Genomic DNA, 17,840 nt, shown 5'->3' with positions numbered 1-17,840 from the left:
TGCACACAAACTTACCCATAAGCAATTCAAGGCAGGTATATTTACTGTCTCAAAAAGACCCACTAGAAACCAAATTCTTCCTTGAAGGATTTTTTGTATCTGTATACCAGAGACCAGAGTTTATTATTAAAAAAGACACTGAATACATCTACTGTTTAAAGGAACATGATGCATGAATCCCATATACTTATTCTAAGGTTAGATGGATAATGCTGATCCAAAATCAAAAAGTAATACCAGCTGCAAGAATTTTTCTAAAGCCTGTTAATCTGGTTCAAAAACAAACTCACTGAACAGTGTGTATTTTTTAAATATATTTATTACATCACTTACAATAACCTACAGTAATGTTAAATCTAGTGAAACAACAAATTGAAACCAGGATGACATGGTCAAATATGAAACACAAGTACAATACAGTATGATGAAACAATGGCACAAAAATGAAGGTGATTTTCTTCAGCTGATTATAAGAAATAAAACATTTATCAGCATTTATTTTTGCAAGTTTTACATTTTTTTGTTGATAAATCAACAGCTTTCTTTTTGGTTTCCTGCATCACATTAATACAAAAATGGTACATTTTTAAAAGCAAATATCCAAGCACTTTTCATTAAAAAAAATAATTGTATGCATAACTTCGTAAAATCTTAAACTTACGTTGCAAATGTGCCAATATTTACAATATTATAGTGCAACTAAGAAAATGAAGAGGCCTTAGCACAAACATTGTTAGCTCCTCTTTCACTAGAGTCCAAATTCCAAAACACTGTATTGCAGGGCAAACTACAAGCTAATTACCCCATATAACATCAGACAACAAGTACACACTGAATACAGTACAGCTTTTTTCATACTTCACTGCTGAGGGTTAATTTAAGCAAATTCAAATATAATGAACATGGGCAAATACAGATACTAAAATGCATACGAATATGTATGTGTGCACTGTGTGTGTTTTCCACTCTTTGCTAATGTGTGCGTACACAACACATATATCTACATACCCATTGCCTTCTGCAGGGAGTTAGGGCGCTCAGCCTGTCTGAGATCAGGTCCCAGGTGAAAAGAAGCAAACTGAGCCAGAGGAATCACGTTATGACAGCAAACACAGCTCAGAATAGTCCCTGGTCTGCTCAGCAACCCCTGCTTTCTGAATGGAGGGGTTTCCTGGGTACAGCACACCCATTTCCAAAGAGTGTGATAACCACTTGCTTGCTTTGCTCTGCATGTAAGGCTACTTACTGCTGGCTGTGTTACATAACGATATTTTTCATCACTCATAGTTACAAGCTCTCATCCTGTCACTAACAGATAAAACTGAAAGTGAAGATTAAATAAAGAACAATCTTGTACTCTGTTGCACTCTATTAATTGGATACAAGAAAAAGCACAGATAACATTAATCTAAGTATTCATCAAGTAATGAGGTAATTTAGCACCATGAAGATTTTTTTGTCTGTTCATTTCCCTACTATTTTTGACAAAACAGTAAACTTGGGTTGATCAGAGGTTCTTTTCTATATTATTGTTAATTCATTTTAACATTCAGAGTGCAGACATTTTTGTACCATGCTGCACTATATAAAGTTCACACTGCAGTCTGGATTTTGAAACTGCAAAAGAAAACACTATTATTTATCTCAATTGTTATGCCACACAATCTCACCCCAGTTGTTCTCCAAGGCTGTTGAATACCATATATACTTTCTTATAATATACATTTATAGCCACAATATTAACACCCCAGAATTTTCATCTTTCAGCTAAATATGCCCTGCAAAAGTGGTTTGAAGAGAAAAATAACTAAATATAATGTGTTGTTGCTGAATTATTTTACAAACTGGAAAGCAATTTTCACATTGCATAATGAATGTTAAAGATTTACTGATTTTAACAAAAGAAATTCTAATGTTGCATGACTTAATATACTGCAGAACAATGTGGTTCAAGAGGAGGCATAAGACTGAACATGTCAAAATAATACCTTTTCAAATTTAGGATTAATGTTTTGTCTGTGTGTGTGTATTTGTGCATAAGGTCCTATCCTTCCTACCTCGGAGTCAATGGCGGTTTTGCCACCAACTTCTGCTCAGTTTGAACTTAGCTCTTTTCTGTAGATGTGATCTTTTAAAATTGTACAGACTTCTTCAAGAGAGCTGCTCAGCAGGTACTGGTTGGTGCAGCTCCACTGACTTTAACAGAGCTGTAGTGAATCCCACTAGATGAGCGTCCTCCCATTAGCAACATTTTCCCCACTTATTTGTTTAAAGCCACGAATGTGACATAACTGCACATGGATTTCAAAGCCATTAATCTATATAAGTGTGTACGTAAATATAAACACACACATTCTGTGCTTCACACGTGAACTGCTTGTTGCATAAAAGAAGTAAAGAGATTTTAAAAAACCAAAACAGAAAGTTGCAGAAAGCATTAGGGAAATAATCACAAGTATTCATAAAGCTCAAAGAGAAGCAAAGCATTCACAATCTATACAAGACTCTTTAGCTACATCATAATCACCTTAGAGTAGGCACAAATAATGCAGCATAGAGAACTATCAGAGGTTCAAACACTATAAAGTTGCTTAAGGTATTCTGTTATTCAATGCAGTTGATGAAATCTAGGGACAAACTAAAACCTGTGCTGTTGCAAGTAGAACTACAGCATCAAGAAACACAATTTCAGTTTCACCCATAAAGTGAAACCTTCTGGTCTTGCTCAAAAGAAACATTTCATTTCTGCTCATGTATAATGGGAATTACATTCCACACAAAAAGGATCTCAAAGTCTATAAACAGTGTACCTTTTCAATCTCCAAGGGACTTTAATTCCTTAAATGAAATATTAATGATACGTATTGCCCCTGAATAGCCCCTTAATATAAGTCATATGTTGAAATGATTAAATGCTATGGACTAGCATATTCTTTTTTAAAACAGTCTTGATGGAGAACTCGCTATGATAACAATTACTGATATAAGGTCCATTTTTCTTTTCCACAGCTAAGCAAAGCCATGGGATTCAGGTTTGCTGGCAATCTGTGCTCCCTGTGCAGAACAAACATTCTTAATAAACTGCCTTAAGCAGCAGCAGCCTATATGGGAGAGGGGAGGAAAAACAAAATTCCTGGAATTTATTTTCTTTGCAGGAAAAAACAATTTTCAAACCATCAGTACGTATTTCATTCAATCTGTTGGAGTTGCCTGAAGTTTTGGAAACTGATCCCAATACACCTTTACATAATATGCATTTCTTGGGATCAATAAAACATTTTATAAAGACATACCCTCGCAACAGCTGAAAATGCAAGTAACTTCACAGCTATGAACTTTTGCAGTAGAACAGAACAACCTTAGGATTAAGGTATGGGGCAGGGGACGTACTGTTCTCATGGCTGGGAACAGTTTTAGGTTGAAGTCTGAAGCAGGAATGACAAAACATGCATTTCAAAAAGGAATGACCTAACTGCTCCAACAAACCTGCCAGATCAATGATTTTCTCTTCAGGTGATACTGGAATTAAGTGTTGAAAACAGAGAAGGTAAGTTTTGTATTCTGCTGCCCTTTTATTTCTCTTTGCAAATATCCTCCACAAATAAAATTGTATTGATATAGTGAAGCCATAACATCACATGCCAATATTTTCCATCCACTGAATTTTATTATTTTATTTTATTAAATCAGCGTAGAGGAATTATTTAACTACATTTAAAAGTTGGCATGTGGTAGTTAAGCATTTTCTGCAATTAAGTAAATTTTCCTGATTTCAAAATATATTAAATCATCACTAAGTAGCTCAAAAATATAATCTCTATAGATTTTTGTTGAGAGTCAGAATTACACTGATTTCTAATTCTTAAATCATTAGTATTTGAGAAAATGGAAGGAAAGGTATAAGACTGCAAACTTGTATGATCACTACACTATGGGCTTAAATATAACATACAATGGAAAATATTGCTATTATTACATAAATTAAGTAGACTAAGATTCTCACAATAAAGCAGCAGAAAACAAATAAAAATTAGTAGGTATTTGTTAAGCAACTGGTTATAATGCGTGACCTACTTTAACACTAAAGGAGTTTTGCATATTCATGCTGTACAAAATGACCACCTCTAGAAATTGTGAAAGCGCAGGAATTAGGTCAATAGGAGGATGATTTATAATACCACCATTTCTATAGGCTTTCATTTTAAAATGCATAAAATGTCTTATTATAGCAAATACAAAATCATGCTCCCATTTTTAACATAAGGGAAAATAATCACTAGTTTCTCAGGCAAAATGTATTTCCCCGAAAGGTGTATATGTATGTCAGATGACACTGCTAGCAATCAGGGCCCCATACTTTCTCGATCAGAAATATGTCCATATTTACTTGCAACACATGGATGATCAGCATTAACAGCTCTTGCCAGGTAAAACATTCATATTGCCTGTGAACACCCTTCTGTTTACAGTTATCAGATGGTAAGGCAGTGAAGAGAATTTGAACGCTGCTTTGAAAGCATTTACTTTTGTCCTGTTACCACACAGGATTTCTTCACTTTCTTTTCATTTAGATAAAAAGACTAAACTTAGAGTGTTCCAAATGTGCATGTTGAGATCAGACAGCGTGGTGCAAGCAGTTTAATATGGCAGGTTTTTTCTTTTCTGCATTTTACCTATTCGTTAGTAAAAGCAAAGTATTCATTAACTGTTCATACCAAAATGAATAAAGATACCTATGGTAAAAACAGAACATATAATCAGTACCTTAGATGATAAAAATAGCCCTATTCATAACTGTGCCCACTATGGATTTGTGCGTTATATTCACCTTCTTCCTTAAAGTGTGCACAATGCTGTTCTGGATTTGACGGACATATTCAATGGCTCATTCATTACAAATTCTTGCATTAAAATGCAGTGGTAAAGCCAAAAATACCCCCACAGACTGGAATTAATTTGGCCCCATGTTGTTAATATTAAATATGCAAAACTCTTTTGTGCGATTCACTATTACTGTAAATTAGCAGCTATTTTCTTTAAAAATGTTAAACCTTCATCAAATCACAAACCATAAACATTGTTCCATTTTCTCTTTTACACTGAGTCTCCTACTGAATCCATATCATCCGAAGAGAGTGGGCGATACAGGTCCTGTAAGATGAAGGGCAGTATAGATTTGTTTATTGTGTTTGATTTGTTGCACTGTAACTGTCTTATATTCTTTTGGTTACTGTGGACCAGAAGACATTGTTTAACATAAAATACACATGTTCTATATACACATATTTTTGTCTTAATGTCATATTATTATTTTTTAATCAACAAATAGACGGTTAGTAAATAAAGCTGAAGTTTCAATGTACAACATATTCTATGAGGCGATTATTTTTTCTTTAATTCTGTCCAATTAAACACTATTAAAACAATATTTGTCTGTTCTGGAGAGTCTCCTGATGGTTTGGAAACTTGGAAATATGAATTTAACCTTAAAGGGAATGTATTTTCCTTTTTGCTGTTTTGTAAACAGCAGTAGTAAAATAAGTGTTATAAGGTAATAAAAACTTGACACCCACTGGTGATATAGCATAGATCCAACATTTGAGCCCCGGAATGCTGGCACTGAACATTGCTGTTACCTATATCGTACTGACAAATGGTGTCTCTTTTCCACATTTTTTCTGTGTCAGTGTGTATGTATAAAAAGATAGTGTATTTTACATTTATCCCCCTGTCATGGTCTCTTTCTGATGGTAGCCAAGCAACCAGCTTATGACAGCAGAGGGAGAGTCTGAGTGTACAGATTCACTTCATTCTTTCAACACACACTCCAAGCATCCTCTGATGGATCAGATAATCCTCAAATGCCAGCGGTGTTAGGCTATGATATATTGCCCTATCCCACCTACACATCACAACAATCCTTGTCAAGACACACTACAGCACAGAATGAAAGAGGAAGTTCAGAAAAGAGAAGTGGTAGAGGACAGGGTACTGTCTTTTTAAGGTGAATTAGGCATAACTGATGGTTCAGAGTGGTTCTGAATAGGCAGGTGCCCAGCACATCTCATAGGCATTCTCTGATATTTTTAGGTGTTTTGGGGGATCCTTTCAAAATAGAACATATGAACAAAATACAACAAAAAACCCTGTAAGACAAAATACAAGAACACATGAGAATGGGAACGCTGATGGAGCCAGCTTTAAGGTTGACCTTAGTTGGTTTTGATTGGGTTTTTTTAATTGCAGGAAGATAACTGAGACAAGAAATGAACAAATCTGAAAGCTATACTAAAAAACAAGTAGCAGCTAAAATGAATGCTTCACAAATTTCAAATTTACAAGGGTCTCAATAATCTATGCATGTTTATGTTTTATTTGCAGGCATGATGTAAAAGGGATTTAAGTTCCTTAAAGGGGGTTTTGATTCCCTAGAATGCTTATTCTGTATGTATTCTGCCAATGGGTGTGCACACACACAGTAGAAAATACGTTAGACTGGCAGAGTGAAAATTAGATTTTAAATACATTTCTATTTTGCTAAGAACAATCCAGACAAGAGAAGAATTTTAAACAGACAAGACCATCTTCTTCTGAATACTAATTAGTTGGTTAATTATTAAAATTTCTTTTGAGCATATACAATTTGAGAATTTCTAATATACAGTACAGAAAAAAAATCTTTTGATTTGCTAGAGAGGGTAGCACCCCAAACTTTTGAATAGTATCTCCCAGGTCCTTGCCTCTGAATATAAAAAGATATGCATTGAGAACTGACAAAGAAGAGATTTCTGACTTTTAACATTTAGAGAATATTTTTATGTTTATTTTTATAATTCTATGGTTGTTTAAAAGCAAAACCATGCACAAGATTTCAGTGTCATTTTCTCTTTTTTTTTATCTTCTTTTAAATATTTGAAACTTTTAAAAGTTTTCTTTTCTGAAAGAATTTTTTTGCCTACAGTTGGCCAAAGAGCTGTATTTCTGGAAAATAGGAGGAAAATCTATTTATTATTTTGCATAGATTTATAAAAAGAAAAAAATTGTTGAATGAATCAGACTTCTTGCCATATACAACCAAAAAAACCCCTATATATGTAGAATTCAAGTTATTTGTCTGAATAGTCAAAAGGTGTCTTAAATCTAATTTTTTATTATCCTATAGGTGGTAAACTCTAAGGAAGTAGAAAAATATTGAAAACAATGACAAGAAACAGAAAATCAGGTACAAAGTATAAAATATGTCCACCTTAATTGAAATAGTAACTGATTACAAGACAGTGGGAAAAAAAGCTCAGAAACTATTACAAAAGCTAGTTAAATAAAACGCAGGGGTTGGAATTATGTATATTTATTTTTGTAATTGCCATGTCACCTTTTCTGAGTCTGCCTCATTAACTGCACTGTTGGAAATACATATGTGTGCAATACAATAACTCTACTTCAAGTGCTAAAAACCTGAATTTCAAATGTTTTAAGCCTCTGTAAAAAAACATAATTATGTACATACCAATTTAAAACAAGAATCTTAATTTCTTACTTAAGAGTACATATAAAGAATAGTTAAACTACAAGAAAGCATAACTATAGCACACAGCCTGCTAGTTAAAATACTCAGAAACTGAAAACTGGTTGATAGTTAGCTCAGATAGCTGATAAATTGTTCCTAGTTCACTTTCAACTCCATGTTTTACACCCGTGAAATTAATCTTTCAAGTCTTACTTTCCTCAAATATAGACTGAACTTCACACAAGACTATAAAAAAATATCATTCCCTGATTTCTGAATTTCTGGAAACAACTCATCCACATACATATGCAAGAGAGAAAGAATAAACTTTTTCTTTTTATAGTCTCACTTCTGAGGGTAGAAAATTTTACCTGTAGGATTACAAGAGTACTGTTTTCATGAGTATGTACCACAGCAGCATTTTTGGCTTTATTTATATCAATGGAAAGCCTTCCATCAAAGGCCAGTATTTATTTTTTTAAAAAGGTGAGTGATGAAATGTCAGTAAGTAAGCTGATTAATCCCTGTTTTAAGTTGCTTAATGCACTCTACAGGTCTTTACTATTCTCAGGGAGAAATTCCTCAGTTTGTGAAATTTTCTTGCTTCTGTGCCTCTGAATTCAAAAGCATGACTTCTTCTCACCTGTACTTCCCAGGAAAAACACTGGTAGCCTGCCTAGACTCCTCAGCATTGTGACGTACCAAGCCTAAACTCCCCCATACCACTTGGATGGGGATGCTGAAGAGTTGATTGATTAGTTATGTCAAGGGGAACCAGGTTATGCTTGAGTAAATGTTCCCTATCGCCTTCCAGACCCAGTACCTACCACCGGCAGCCCACATACCTGATGACATGAGGGAATAAGCACTACTCTAACTGCACAGAGAGAGGTGAAGGAAAACCCAAATTACACAGCTGAGATTAATTATTTCAGTTCTAAAGTAGTAGCTCCCTCAAACTCCAGGTAAAGAGAGAAAGCCAGACCAGTCAGAAGCCCAGCCATCACCCTCAACCCCAGACTGTGGCTCTAGCAGCCAACACTCTTCTTTTGAGGCAGGAATACCTCACCTCTCAACACTGTGAACAAGATGGGCACTCAAATCAATCTCCTCTCCTCTATGTCTATCAGATGATACCAGCATTTAACAACCTCCTAGGGAATAAACCTCCTCCTGTAGCTGGTTTGTCAGCCCTGTAGCTGAAGCCAATGAAGACAAAGCAAAACACTTTGGGTTCAAATTTGATTTATGACAATATGGTACATAAAATAACCTGTCCTTTAAATAAAATTTAAATGGCAACACACAAAATATGGTACTTAAAGTAAACAGAACATAATTTATACTGCTAACAATAAAATTATGACTAGTAAGCACTGTTTAATGCCTATTTTACTAGTTGGAATTTATAACCTTTATAATTATATTATTTATATTATATGTTATATTATGTTATTTCATTTATGGGGGTTTATTATGTTTTTATATTAAAATTATAACCTTTAATGACACAACTATATATTTTTACACTGAACTTCTAGTTCATTCACTTTGCAAGTTAAACATGAAAGCAGATGAAATAAATTCTCAGACCAAGTGTAAAGTTTCCATCACTGAACTTCAGAGAAGTTGATTTTGTAACCTAAATAATATTATTGCAATGCATTTTACATGATTGCAATCTATTTTCTGAGGTCATGGGGACTGAATATGAATATCCGAGAATGGAATTCAACTCTTTAACAATGTCTTATCTCTCCTATAGTTTGCTTCAATATTTATTTTCTATACGGTTAGCAATCTGATTATGTTACTATTACACAGCCTTTTACAAATACTGCCACTAGGTGATCTTGTTACACTTACAAGTAAAAAGAAGCCCATCTGTTCTCCTCTTCACATTTGAAAGTCAGAAACCATGTGGCTAGAAACCCCTCATGTCTAATGGTGCTGACCACATGGATTCCACTCACACATCCACAAACATTAACAGATAAACATTTCTTCACTGTGAAGAGAGAAGCATCAGTGGTGAGAAAGAAAGCTTAGGAAAGTTACCAATGAAAAGCAACAGCCTTACAGCAAATGCAAATCCAGTGTATACTGGTATCATCCATTTAAGTAGACGCCCTCACATCACCAATGTATAATTCATTTGGAAGACTCTTTGTTCCCTCTTCAGTGACTTATTTATGATTCATTATAAGCTTGAGAGTAAGAACAAGCAGGTGTGGAAGACATTACACTTAAGGAGATTTTAGTACCAGCTTACCCAACTGGAACTTGTATCTTTACTCTCTGTGTATGAGATGATGAAAACCATGACACTACCCTGAGGTTTCAAGCTGCCACTCACTGACTACCTCTATACTGCAAGATCATAGTCAGCTTCCATAGCTATAAACAAGTCACAGCAGAAACCCAGAGCTGTATCCTAGCTGCAGGTAAGACTTGGGCACGCACAATTCCTCAGCTCCCTGGTATATATCAGACATGAAGAAGGGTCTGCAGGCTAGAAGGGAGTCATTTGTACTACAGCTATTCCTGATCTGGATATCTGGGGAATCAGGTCTGCACTGGTCCCCAAAGTCAAGCACTGCCAATTTTGTATGTAATCCCCTTATTTTGAGAGACACGAATTATGTCTTGATTTAAAAACTGAAAAGGCAGAAAAAGCATGTGTTCAAACTGTGTTTATAAACAGATCTGAGATACAGAGTACTGCCTTAGGGAAGCTTTCATGGAGAACCAATTACAGTTTAGAAAATAGCAGAAGAGAAGATACATAGACATCTGCCCTACTGCTTTTGAACAGATACAATTCATTAAATCAGCACATGGAGCCTTTTGGGTTGAAAGAGTGATATTTTATCAGAAGGTTCCAATAGTAATACAGGTACTACCTTAATTCTGGATGCTTAGGAATATTGTAGATGCCTCCATACATGATAACTAGAGGGAACCCACAGCTACTACCAACTCTCATCCAGGAAAGTGACTGACAGATCTCACGTTTCCTTGCTACTGATAGTATCTTCACTGCACAAGTCTTTGATATAACAACTAAATTCCACAGTGCATTCTTCCACCTTGTTTCAAAATCAAAGCTGTTTGAAGGTTGTGCAAGTGACACAATGGTAGTTGGGAGAAACTTTGACAATGTGAACACTTCCTTCCAGTTGTGAAATGTTTGGAAAAAGAAAGTAAAACAAACAAACAAAAAATCTTTAAAAAAGGAAAGCGACAACCCCTGTTTTTCCCCTCAAGGATAAACCAATTCCCAGCATACTTAGTATTTTGACAGACACAGAACAGTTGTATTCCACTGTAGTGTTTTACAAACACATCAAGGACTGTACAGCAAGGCTCTTCCACCCTATGGCTCTACACACACACACACAAGGAATCAGAGGGGAGAAGGCTATTGGATAATGGCTAAGTTGGATTCTCTCCAGTCATGCTCAGAAATCAGTTTCCTTATTTCCTTACCCTCTGTTTCCGTAGGCTTCCTGGGCTGGTGGGAGATGGGCTTGGAGACTTCCCAGAGCGGGGAGTAGAAAGCTGGCTACCAGGGGTTCCATTTACTAGAAGGACGAGAAATCGAAAAAATAAATACAAGGCATTATTAAAGGAACCAAAAAAGAAACATTTTTTTTGCATTTTTTGTTGAACAGATTAATTCACTTTTGCTTAATGTTTTAACCATTAAACAAGGCAATTCACAAAATAACTGTTTCCTTAGAGTTTTAGCTCATGAAGACAATTTTTATACAGAGTGAAAGCAAATAATTCACAAACCTGAAAAGACTTTAGTCAATGGCAGAGAACATGACTGTGTTTTCTTAAATTGCATTGTTCCTGTACTTGAAAGTGGTGGGGAACGAGATGCTTTGTTAACCTTAAAAGACACTTGCGAAATGTAAACCTTTTCATTCCATTTAGCTATGGTTTGAAGTGCTACCCACTAAAAATAAAATACAGTATTGCTTGCAAGAACAAATCAGCTGCTTGTTTTTCCTCACTCATTCATTTAAAGAGATTTTTGCAATACTATCTGACCCAAACATTACCTTAGACTTATCCCAGAAGGGCTTTCTAGAGGCAAGTAAATTGGATATAACTCCTCCAGTCTGACCTACAGGAAAGTATTGCTTTCTCAAATAAGTAAGTTTCTTTATATATCTCAGTGCCTATCTTTTTAGAAGCATCTTCGCATGCATATGACATTATCCAGTAAATTAACAAAACAATACCAGCAGAGGACAGAATTCTACTACAAAGTAATCACACGAGCGGCTATCAATATTCACACTGAAGCACTGATAGAAACACTACAAAGCGTGTATCACACATACATGTAAATATTCTTAAACAAGTAACTGTTATATCACAGTCCCCATTTGCAAGCATCAGGATAAAAAGAATCAACAATCAGAATCCCACATTCTGAATCTTAGGAGAATATTTACATAATTAGGATATCAATAAGGCATTTGACTTACCTTCTATCAGCTCTAACATGGAAAAAATCCTAGTGTTTAACCTGATAACAGCAAGCAGCAAAATTCCTACTCTGTACTAAGCCGAGCTATAGCCAAACTGAGAAGCAATGGGATTAGTTAAGGATAGCTGGGGCTGCTTACAGAGTGAGCTGAATGCGATGCAGGATTCATAAGCAGAAGCCTTTTCTGCGTAAGGCTGACGTCTTCAGAGCAGCAGTGGGAGGTGCAGGTGCTGTCTTAGGGCTACATCAAAGGTGTCAATTAAGCATAATACTGCTGCTTCACAACGCTGAGCCACCACAACCCCCACTCACTTTGCATGGAGTCCCAAAAGCCTAAGCAATTTTATATGCTGTGCACTGAATCATAATGAGGTGCCTTTGGGGGCAATGTACCAAATGACTCATCCAAAAATCAAAATGACAATAACTCTTGTAAAACCTTGGCTGACTGGCAATCTAGCGAATGCTAATTCCTTTGGATAATACAGTAGGCATTTTTAATAGATTCTTCTTACTTTTTACATAACACATTGCTCTCACTGGCTAATACTGGGCCCACACATTAAAAGGAAGAAGCATGTATACCTACCACACCACACACATCAATAAAACACATTATATTGCATGATAAATAATGATCACTTAATAGTGCTTAGGTTCTACGAGTGATCCAATCTCAACATCACTTTGTGCAAGGCATTGTTTAAGATAAAAGTTCAATCTATTTGCATAACCATAGGAACAACAAGATACACTAATTGGATTTAAATAGGCTGCTTTTATAGAAAAGGATTCCACTCATCTAGGCTTTGAATTCTCTTTATACAGAGGACAATGGTTTACATACATCAGCACTCATTCAAATGCTGTACTAAGTGCATGGGGGAACACACACGTACACGTATGGATGTACGCTCATACAGAATTCAGCAAAACATCCTATAGGTCTGGCCAATAATGACTAAAATCAAATTTATTATCAATACCATTGAAATCATTTAGAAAAAGAGCAGGATGAGGACATTAAAAATGAGCTTTCTGGATTCTCAAACTTCTAAAGTTTTAAAAAGCTCCTTATAAAGAAATATGGCATTATTTAGAAACTAATGTTAAATCACTGCTATTCACACACAGCTAGTCCTCAAGACTGCTGAGTAACAGGACCACTGCACTGCCTTCTCTTTAAACCAAGCAGATACTCTCAGCTATTATTATAAGAAAATTTAAGATAACAGATACACCTCAATACACCTTGTAACACTAGGAACCAGTTACTGTTCCTTATAGATGGACCCCTTCCCCATAACTTTCAACAGTATTTTTTCTTAGAATTATTATGGTAATTATTCTGTCCTGAAGACAAAGACTCAAGGCTACAAAGTGGAACCAGACTAATAGATGCAATGGTGTATCTAACTATTCATGTATTTTCATATTGATGTATATACCATGTTGATGTGTATCTACTGGAATGAGAAAAAAAAGTATCATAAATCCTAAAAACTACTTACTTGTCACCAGAGTATCCAGAGTGTTTAAACTAAGCTCAAATGCTCTCTTCACCAGCACTTTTAAAAAAGAAAATTATGATAGTTGTGCTTATGTTGGCCATCTGTAACATGTGAAATCAAGAGCACAATTAATGGATCAGGACCCTCAGGAGATTTAAGTGAAGCTTACTCACCTCCTTACCCATACCCAAAATATAAAGGTGCTAAGTACCTAAAATGTGTACTATACAAGGACTCCCTATGGAGAGCTGTTTTGAAGCTCTAGACATGGCAATTAGCACTGGAGATGAATACCTCTTACCAGTCTTTAGGTATCTATTGTATTGGCTTCTACATCTGCAGTAGTTTTCTAGACTCTACTTTAACCAAGTTGCTGTAGTAACATGAGTTGCATAAAAGCAACCATCTAAACCTGACCTGATGAACAATGTACTAGGAGAATCCACTGCAGTGTAGACTTCCAAAGCTACACAAGATGAACCCAAACCCACACACCCAGAGGTTTAAGATATGTTGGAGATGAGGCAAAATCATCAAAATTCTCCCTACCTGTTAATTTTGGTGGATTTTATTCCAAACACAGAACTCTGTACATAAACTCTGATGAATGAAAGCCATACGGAGTCTACATTAGGGAAAAGGGACTTAGGTGATGTGGGTTCTATTCCCAACTCTCTGTATGCATCTGCACATACCATCTCTACCACTTGTTTACTTAGGCTTTAAGTTCTGGCAGAATGAACTCTTGTACACGTTATGTTGTCTGTCTTCTGGATGCTCTGCATATCTGGAGATATACTTTACTATTACTAATGATACTACTAATGTAATCCTTAGGACTGACATCACAACAGGAATGAGATGGTAATTCCTAATACTTTCCCAGTATGTTCCAGGGGCCCTCCCTTTTTACGTTCTTGTTTATGGCTTCCTGTCCTTGTGAGTCATTGTACTGAATTTGCAAATAGAGATGATATTAGGTGCTGTGTAGCAGAAAGAGACTGGAGTGATTCTGACCCCCTTGCTGAAATCCACTCACAATCATTACACCATTCTTATATAAGCTGTTCATGACCAACAAATGTCGTTCATGCAGTTTGTTGCCGCTCTTGGCAACAAATACATGAATAAAGCTATAATATTTAATAATAACCCTAAATTGCCCTAAAAGCTACTTCTAGGTGGAATGCATTTTGGTTGGAAACTGCATTCCTGTCCAGTATCTGCACTGCATTTCTCACTGACTGATACAGCACGTTACTACAGGGAACACTGATGTAGATAAAGACACATGAAATTGGTAAATCACTGTTGTGATTAATCATGTTATTGAGTGAGGCAAAAGGTTACTTGTCACTTTTTATTCATGAAATGGCAGGGGCCAGAGACTTCAGCTTAACACACAGTACCCTCCTATCATTTCATGAAAAAGATTTATCAGTTTAAAATTTCACAGGTGAAATATGTATTAAAAAGTTAAAACAGTATCAAAATTACTGTGGTTGCTCTGAGCAGAATGTATGCAACCACTTAGCTGTGAACTCCTTTCCTTACTGTCCTCTCTTGCTGAAGACGTATAACAGGGCAAGGACCTGCCTTTGTATTTGTTTTTCCAGGAACTGGCACACCTGTGAAGGTAGAAAACCCCATAAAATAGAACACTAAAGCTGGATACCAGGATCTACTGACATAAATGCAAAATAGGCTTTCATATGATAATATTTATAAACTAGTGAAAATGTTGCAAATAAAAAGTACTTTGATGGCATTCCAACAAATAAATTTTGATAGGGTATCTTTTTATTAAGTAATAAAAACAAAAAGTAAGAAAAACTGAATTAAAGCATCAAGTGACAGTCTGAGAAGCCACGAATACCACTGCACTGTATAAAAATAACATTTTCCTATAAAATTGCCTGTTGATTTGCTAGCATATTGTACTCTATAAAACACGTAGAGATGACTGTGTTTTAAAAAATTGGTTTTCCAAACACAAAAGTATTTGTGAAGAAGAAAGAGGAGACTAAGGGAAAGGAGGAGTGCAGGCTTTTTTTTTTCCAGCCACAAATTATGAATAGGACAAGTTAACCTAAAAATTATTTACACAAGTCACAACATGTGTAGGTCATATTCAGCAACTGTTAGCTAGAAAATGCTGATGTGAGATCATTGATTGCCACAATTACATCTGCGGGTTTTCACTGTCCTTTCCAAAATATTTTTGTCTCAGTAAGATCATGTATTTACAACATAGTTAGGGAATAAACCATACCTTGCCTTTTCGTCCCTTCTTCTTTTGTATTCTACTTGTATACATTGCGTCATTTTTGTCTTCACAGCAAAAGACAGTGTACAGAGCACCACATAGGCAAGTGCCCTCAGTACAACTCCCCAATAAAGACAAGGTTTTATAGGTTCTACCCTACCATGCAACTGATTGAGAAAAAAAAATTCATTTTAACCGGTGCTAAACTGTCCTTTTTATATTTAATCTTTTCTAGAGTTTATGTCAAGAAGTTAAGCAAATAGAAGAACATCTCTGTGCCACTGAAGACAAGTCTTGACAGACCCACACAGAGCTTTCAACTGATCAACATATCAACAAATTAGAAATGTCAACAGAAAGGATCACCTTCAGGTCAGGTTTATATTCCCCATCCCAGCAGCCACCAGTACTAGAGTCCCTGTCAGTCACTGGTACCTGTGGTAGCCACACAAAGTAACCCAAGCAGTGCAGAGCTCAACAGGGACTGTAGTCCCCAAATACGTTCAGCCACTATAATGTCACCATGATATAGCACTTCTACCTCAAACCGAAGTTAGCTATGTCTGCACTACCAAGCAGAGAAGTGCTGTCGATGCACAGATATTGCAGATGTATCTTATACCTCAGAAGAAAGGAGACTACCTTGAATATGCAATTCCCTGGAATGCACTAGTATTCGTTTTTTCTACAGTCTCAAAAGGTGGGTAAGTGCCTCTTGGGTTTTTTCCCTCTGCACTTCAGGTGATATCTATGATCTCGGCTGCTAATTTCATGTACGTAAGATTAATGAAAATATTTTGAACTGTTTTACCTATTTAGAAAGACTAGGATTCTCAAATCAGTCCATGCGAACAGACTACCAATTCTGAGCATTTTTCTTGATTCAGGGTTTAACTTTTTTATCCTTTAAGAGGGCTAAACTGTTCAGTCTAACCAAATCTATTTTTTTTACCCACTCTTGATTTTTGTAACAGGGTACAAAATGATAAAACCTAATTTTTTAATGATTAGTGTCAAATACAAACACCATAAATAAAAAAATTAAAAGGAAGCCATGATCAAAGCAAAAATATCTGGAAATCCTTGGTTCTGCAGTATGACTCCATCACTCCCATGGGTTTGTACTTGTGGCTTCAGGAAAATTTTGCTTCAGCATATTTATTACAAAATCTGTCAGCTGAATACCTATAACAGTGTGAATAAAAACGTGTGACCTCGCCAAAGACAATATGATACATCATGTTCCTTCATTTGGGATACAAAAGACCTTCTTGAGTCAGGTGGTTGAAGAAGGATTGTTCCTAGATAACAGCCTAAGGATGAACTATCAAAATAAATGAAAACATACCTTACTGCGGAGGAAAACCTCTACCTCTTTTTTCTCAACTTTTTAGCAGAGAAAAGCAGAAGCATCTGATCTAGAGAAGCCTTCAATAAGGTTCAATTTCCATTCCTAAACCACTTCTTTCTTTAGGGGACATCTACAGTTTTGATCAGTGTTTAGTTTGACATGCATGTTCACAATTTCTTTGCCCAGGTACAATTTCAGGCAGAAAAGGACTTGGGGGTGCTGATCGACAGGAGGTTGAACATGAGCCAGCAGTGTGCTCAGGTAGCCAAGAAGGCCAATGGCATCCTGGCCTGCATCAGGAACAGTGTGGCCAGCAGGAGCAGGGAAGTGATCCTTCCCCTGTACTCTGCATTGGTGAGGTCACACCTTGAGTATTGTGTTCAGCTCTGGGCCCCTCAGTTCAGGAAGGACATTGAGGTGCTGGAGCGGGTCCAGAGAAGAGCAACGAGACTGGTGAAGGGACTTGAGCACAAGTCCTATGAGGAGAGGCTGAGGGAGCTGGGGTTGTTTAGTCTGGAGAAGAGAAGGCTTAGAGGCGACCTCATCACTCTCTTCAACTACCTGAAGGGAGGTTATAGCCAGGCGGGGGTTGGTCTCTTCTCCCGGGCAACCAACAATAGGACAAGGGGACATGGGCTCAAGCTCTGCCAGGGGAGGTTTAGGTTAGATGTTAGGAAGAAATTCTTTACAGAGAGGGTTAT

The 17,840-nt window shown here is 36.3% G+C and overlaps 1 protein-coding gene across 6 annotated transcripts in view; it reads right to left on the bottom strand.

The window, feature by feature from the left end:
* Window positions 1-17,840, bottom strand: part of DCLK1 (doublecortin like kinase 1) — a 241,396-nt gene that overhangs the window by 51,481 nt on the left and 172,075 nt on the right. For 3 of the 6 annotated variants that reach the window (XM_027677739.1, XM_027677740.1, XM_027677738.1), the window contains exon 6: window positions 10,997-11,091. In XM_027677739.1, the coding sequence (XP_027533540.1) occupies window positions 10,997-11,091 (95 nt within the window). Of the gene's footprint in view, window positions 1-299; window positions 5,152-10,996; window positions 11,092-12,009; window positions 12,209-17,840 lie in introns of those variants that run through there. The other 3 variants (XM_027677742.1, XM_027677741.1, XM_027677743.1) reach the window with 3 other exon arrangements.

Source organism: Neopelma chrysocephalum, unplaced genomic scaffold (assembly GCF_003984885.1).
Source record: "Neopelma chrysocephalum unplaced genomic scaffold, ASM398488v2 Primary Assembly neopelma1_43, whole genome shotgun sequence".
In the NCBI taxonomy this organism is placed as follows: Eukaryota; Metazoa; Chordata; class Aves; order Passeriformes; family Pipridae; genus Neopelma; species Neopelma chrysocephalum.
This window is presented reverse-complemented; position numbering and strand designations above follow the sequence as displayed.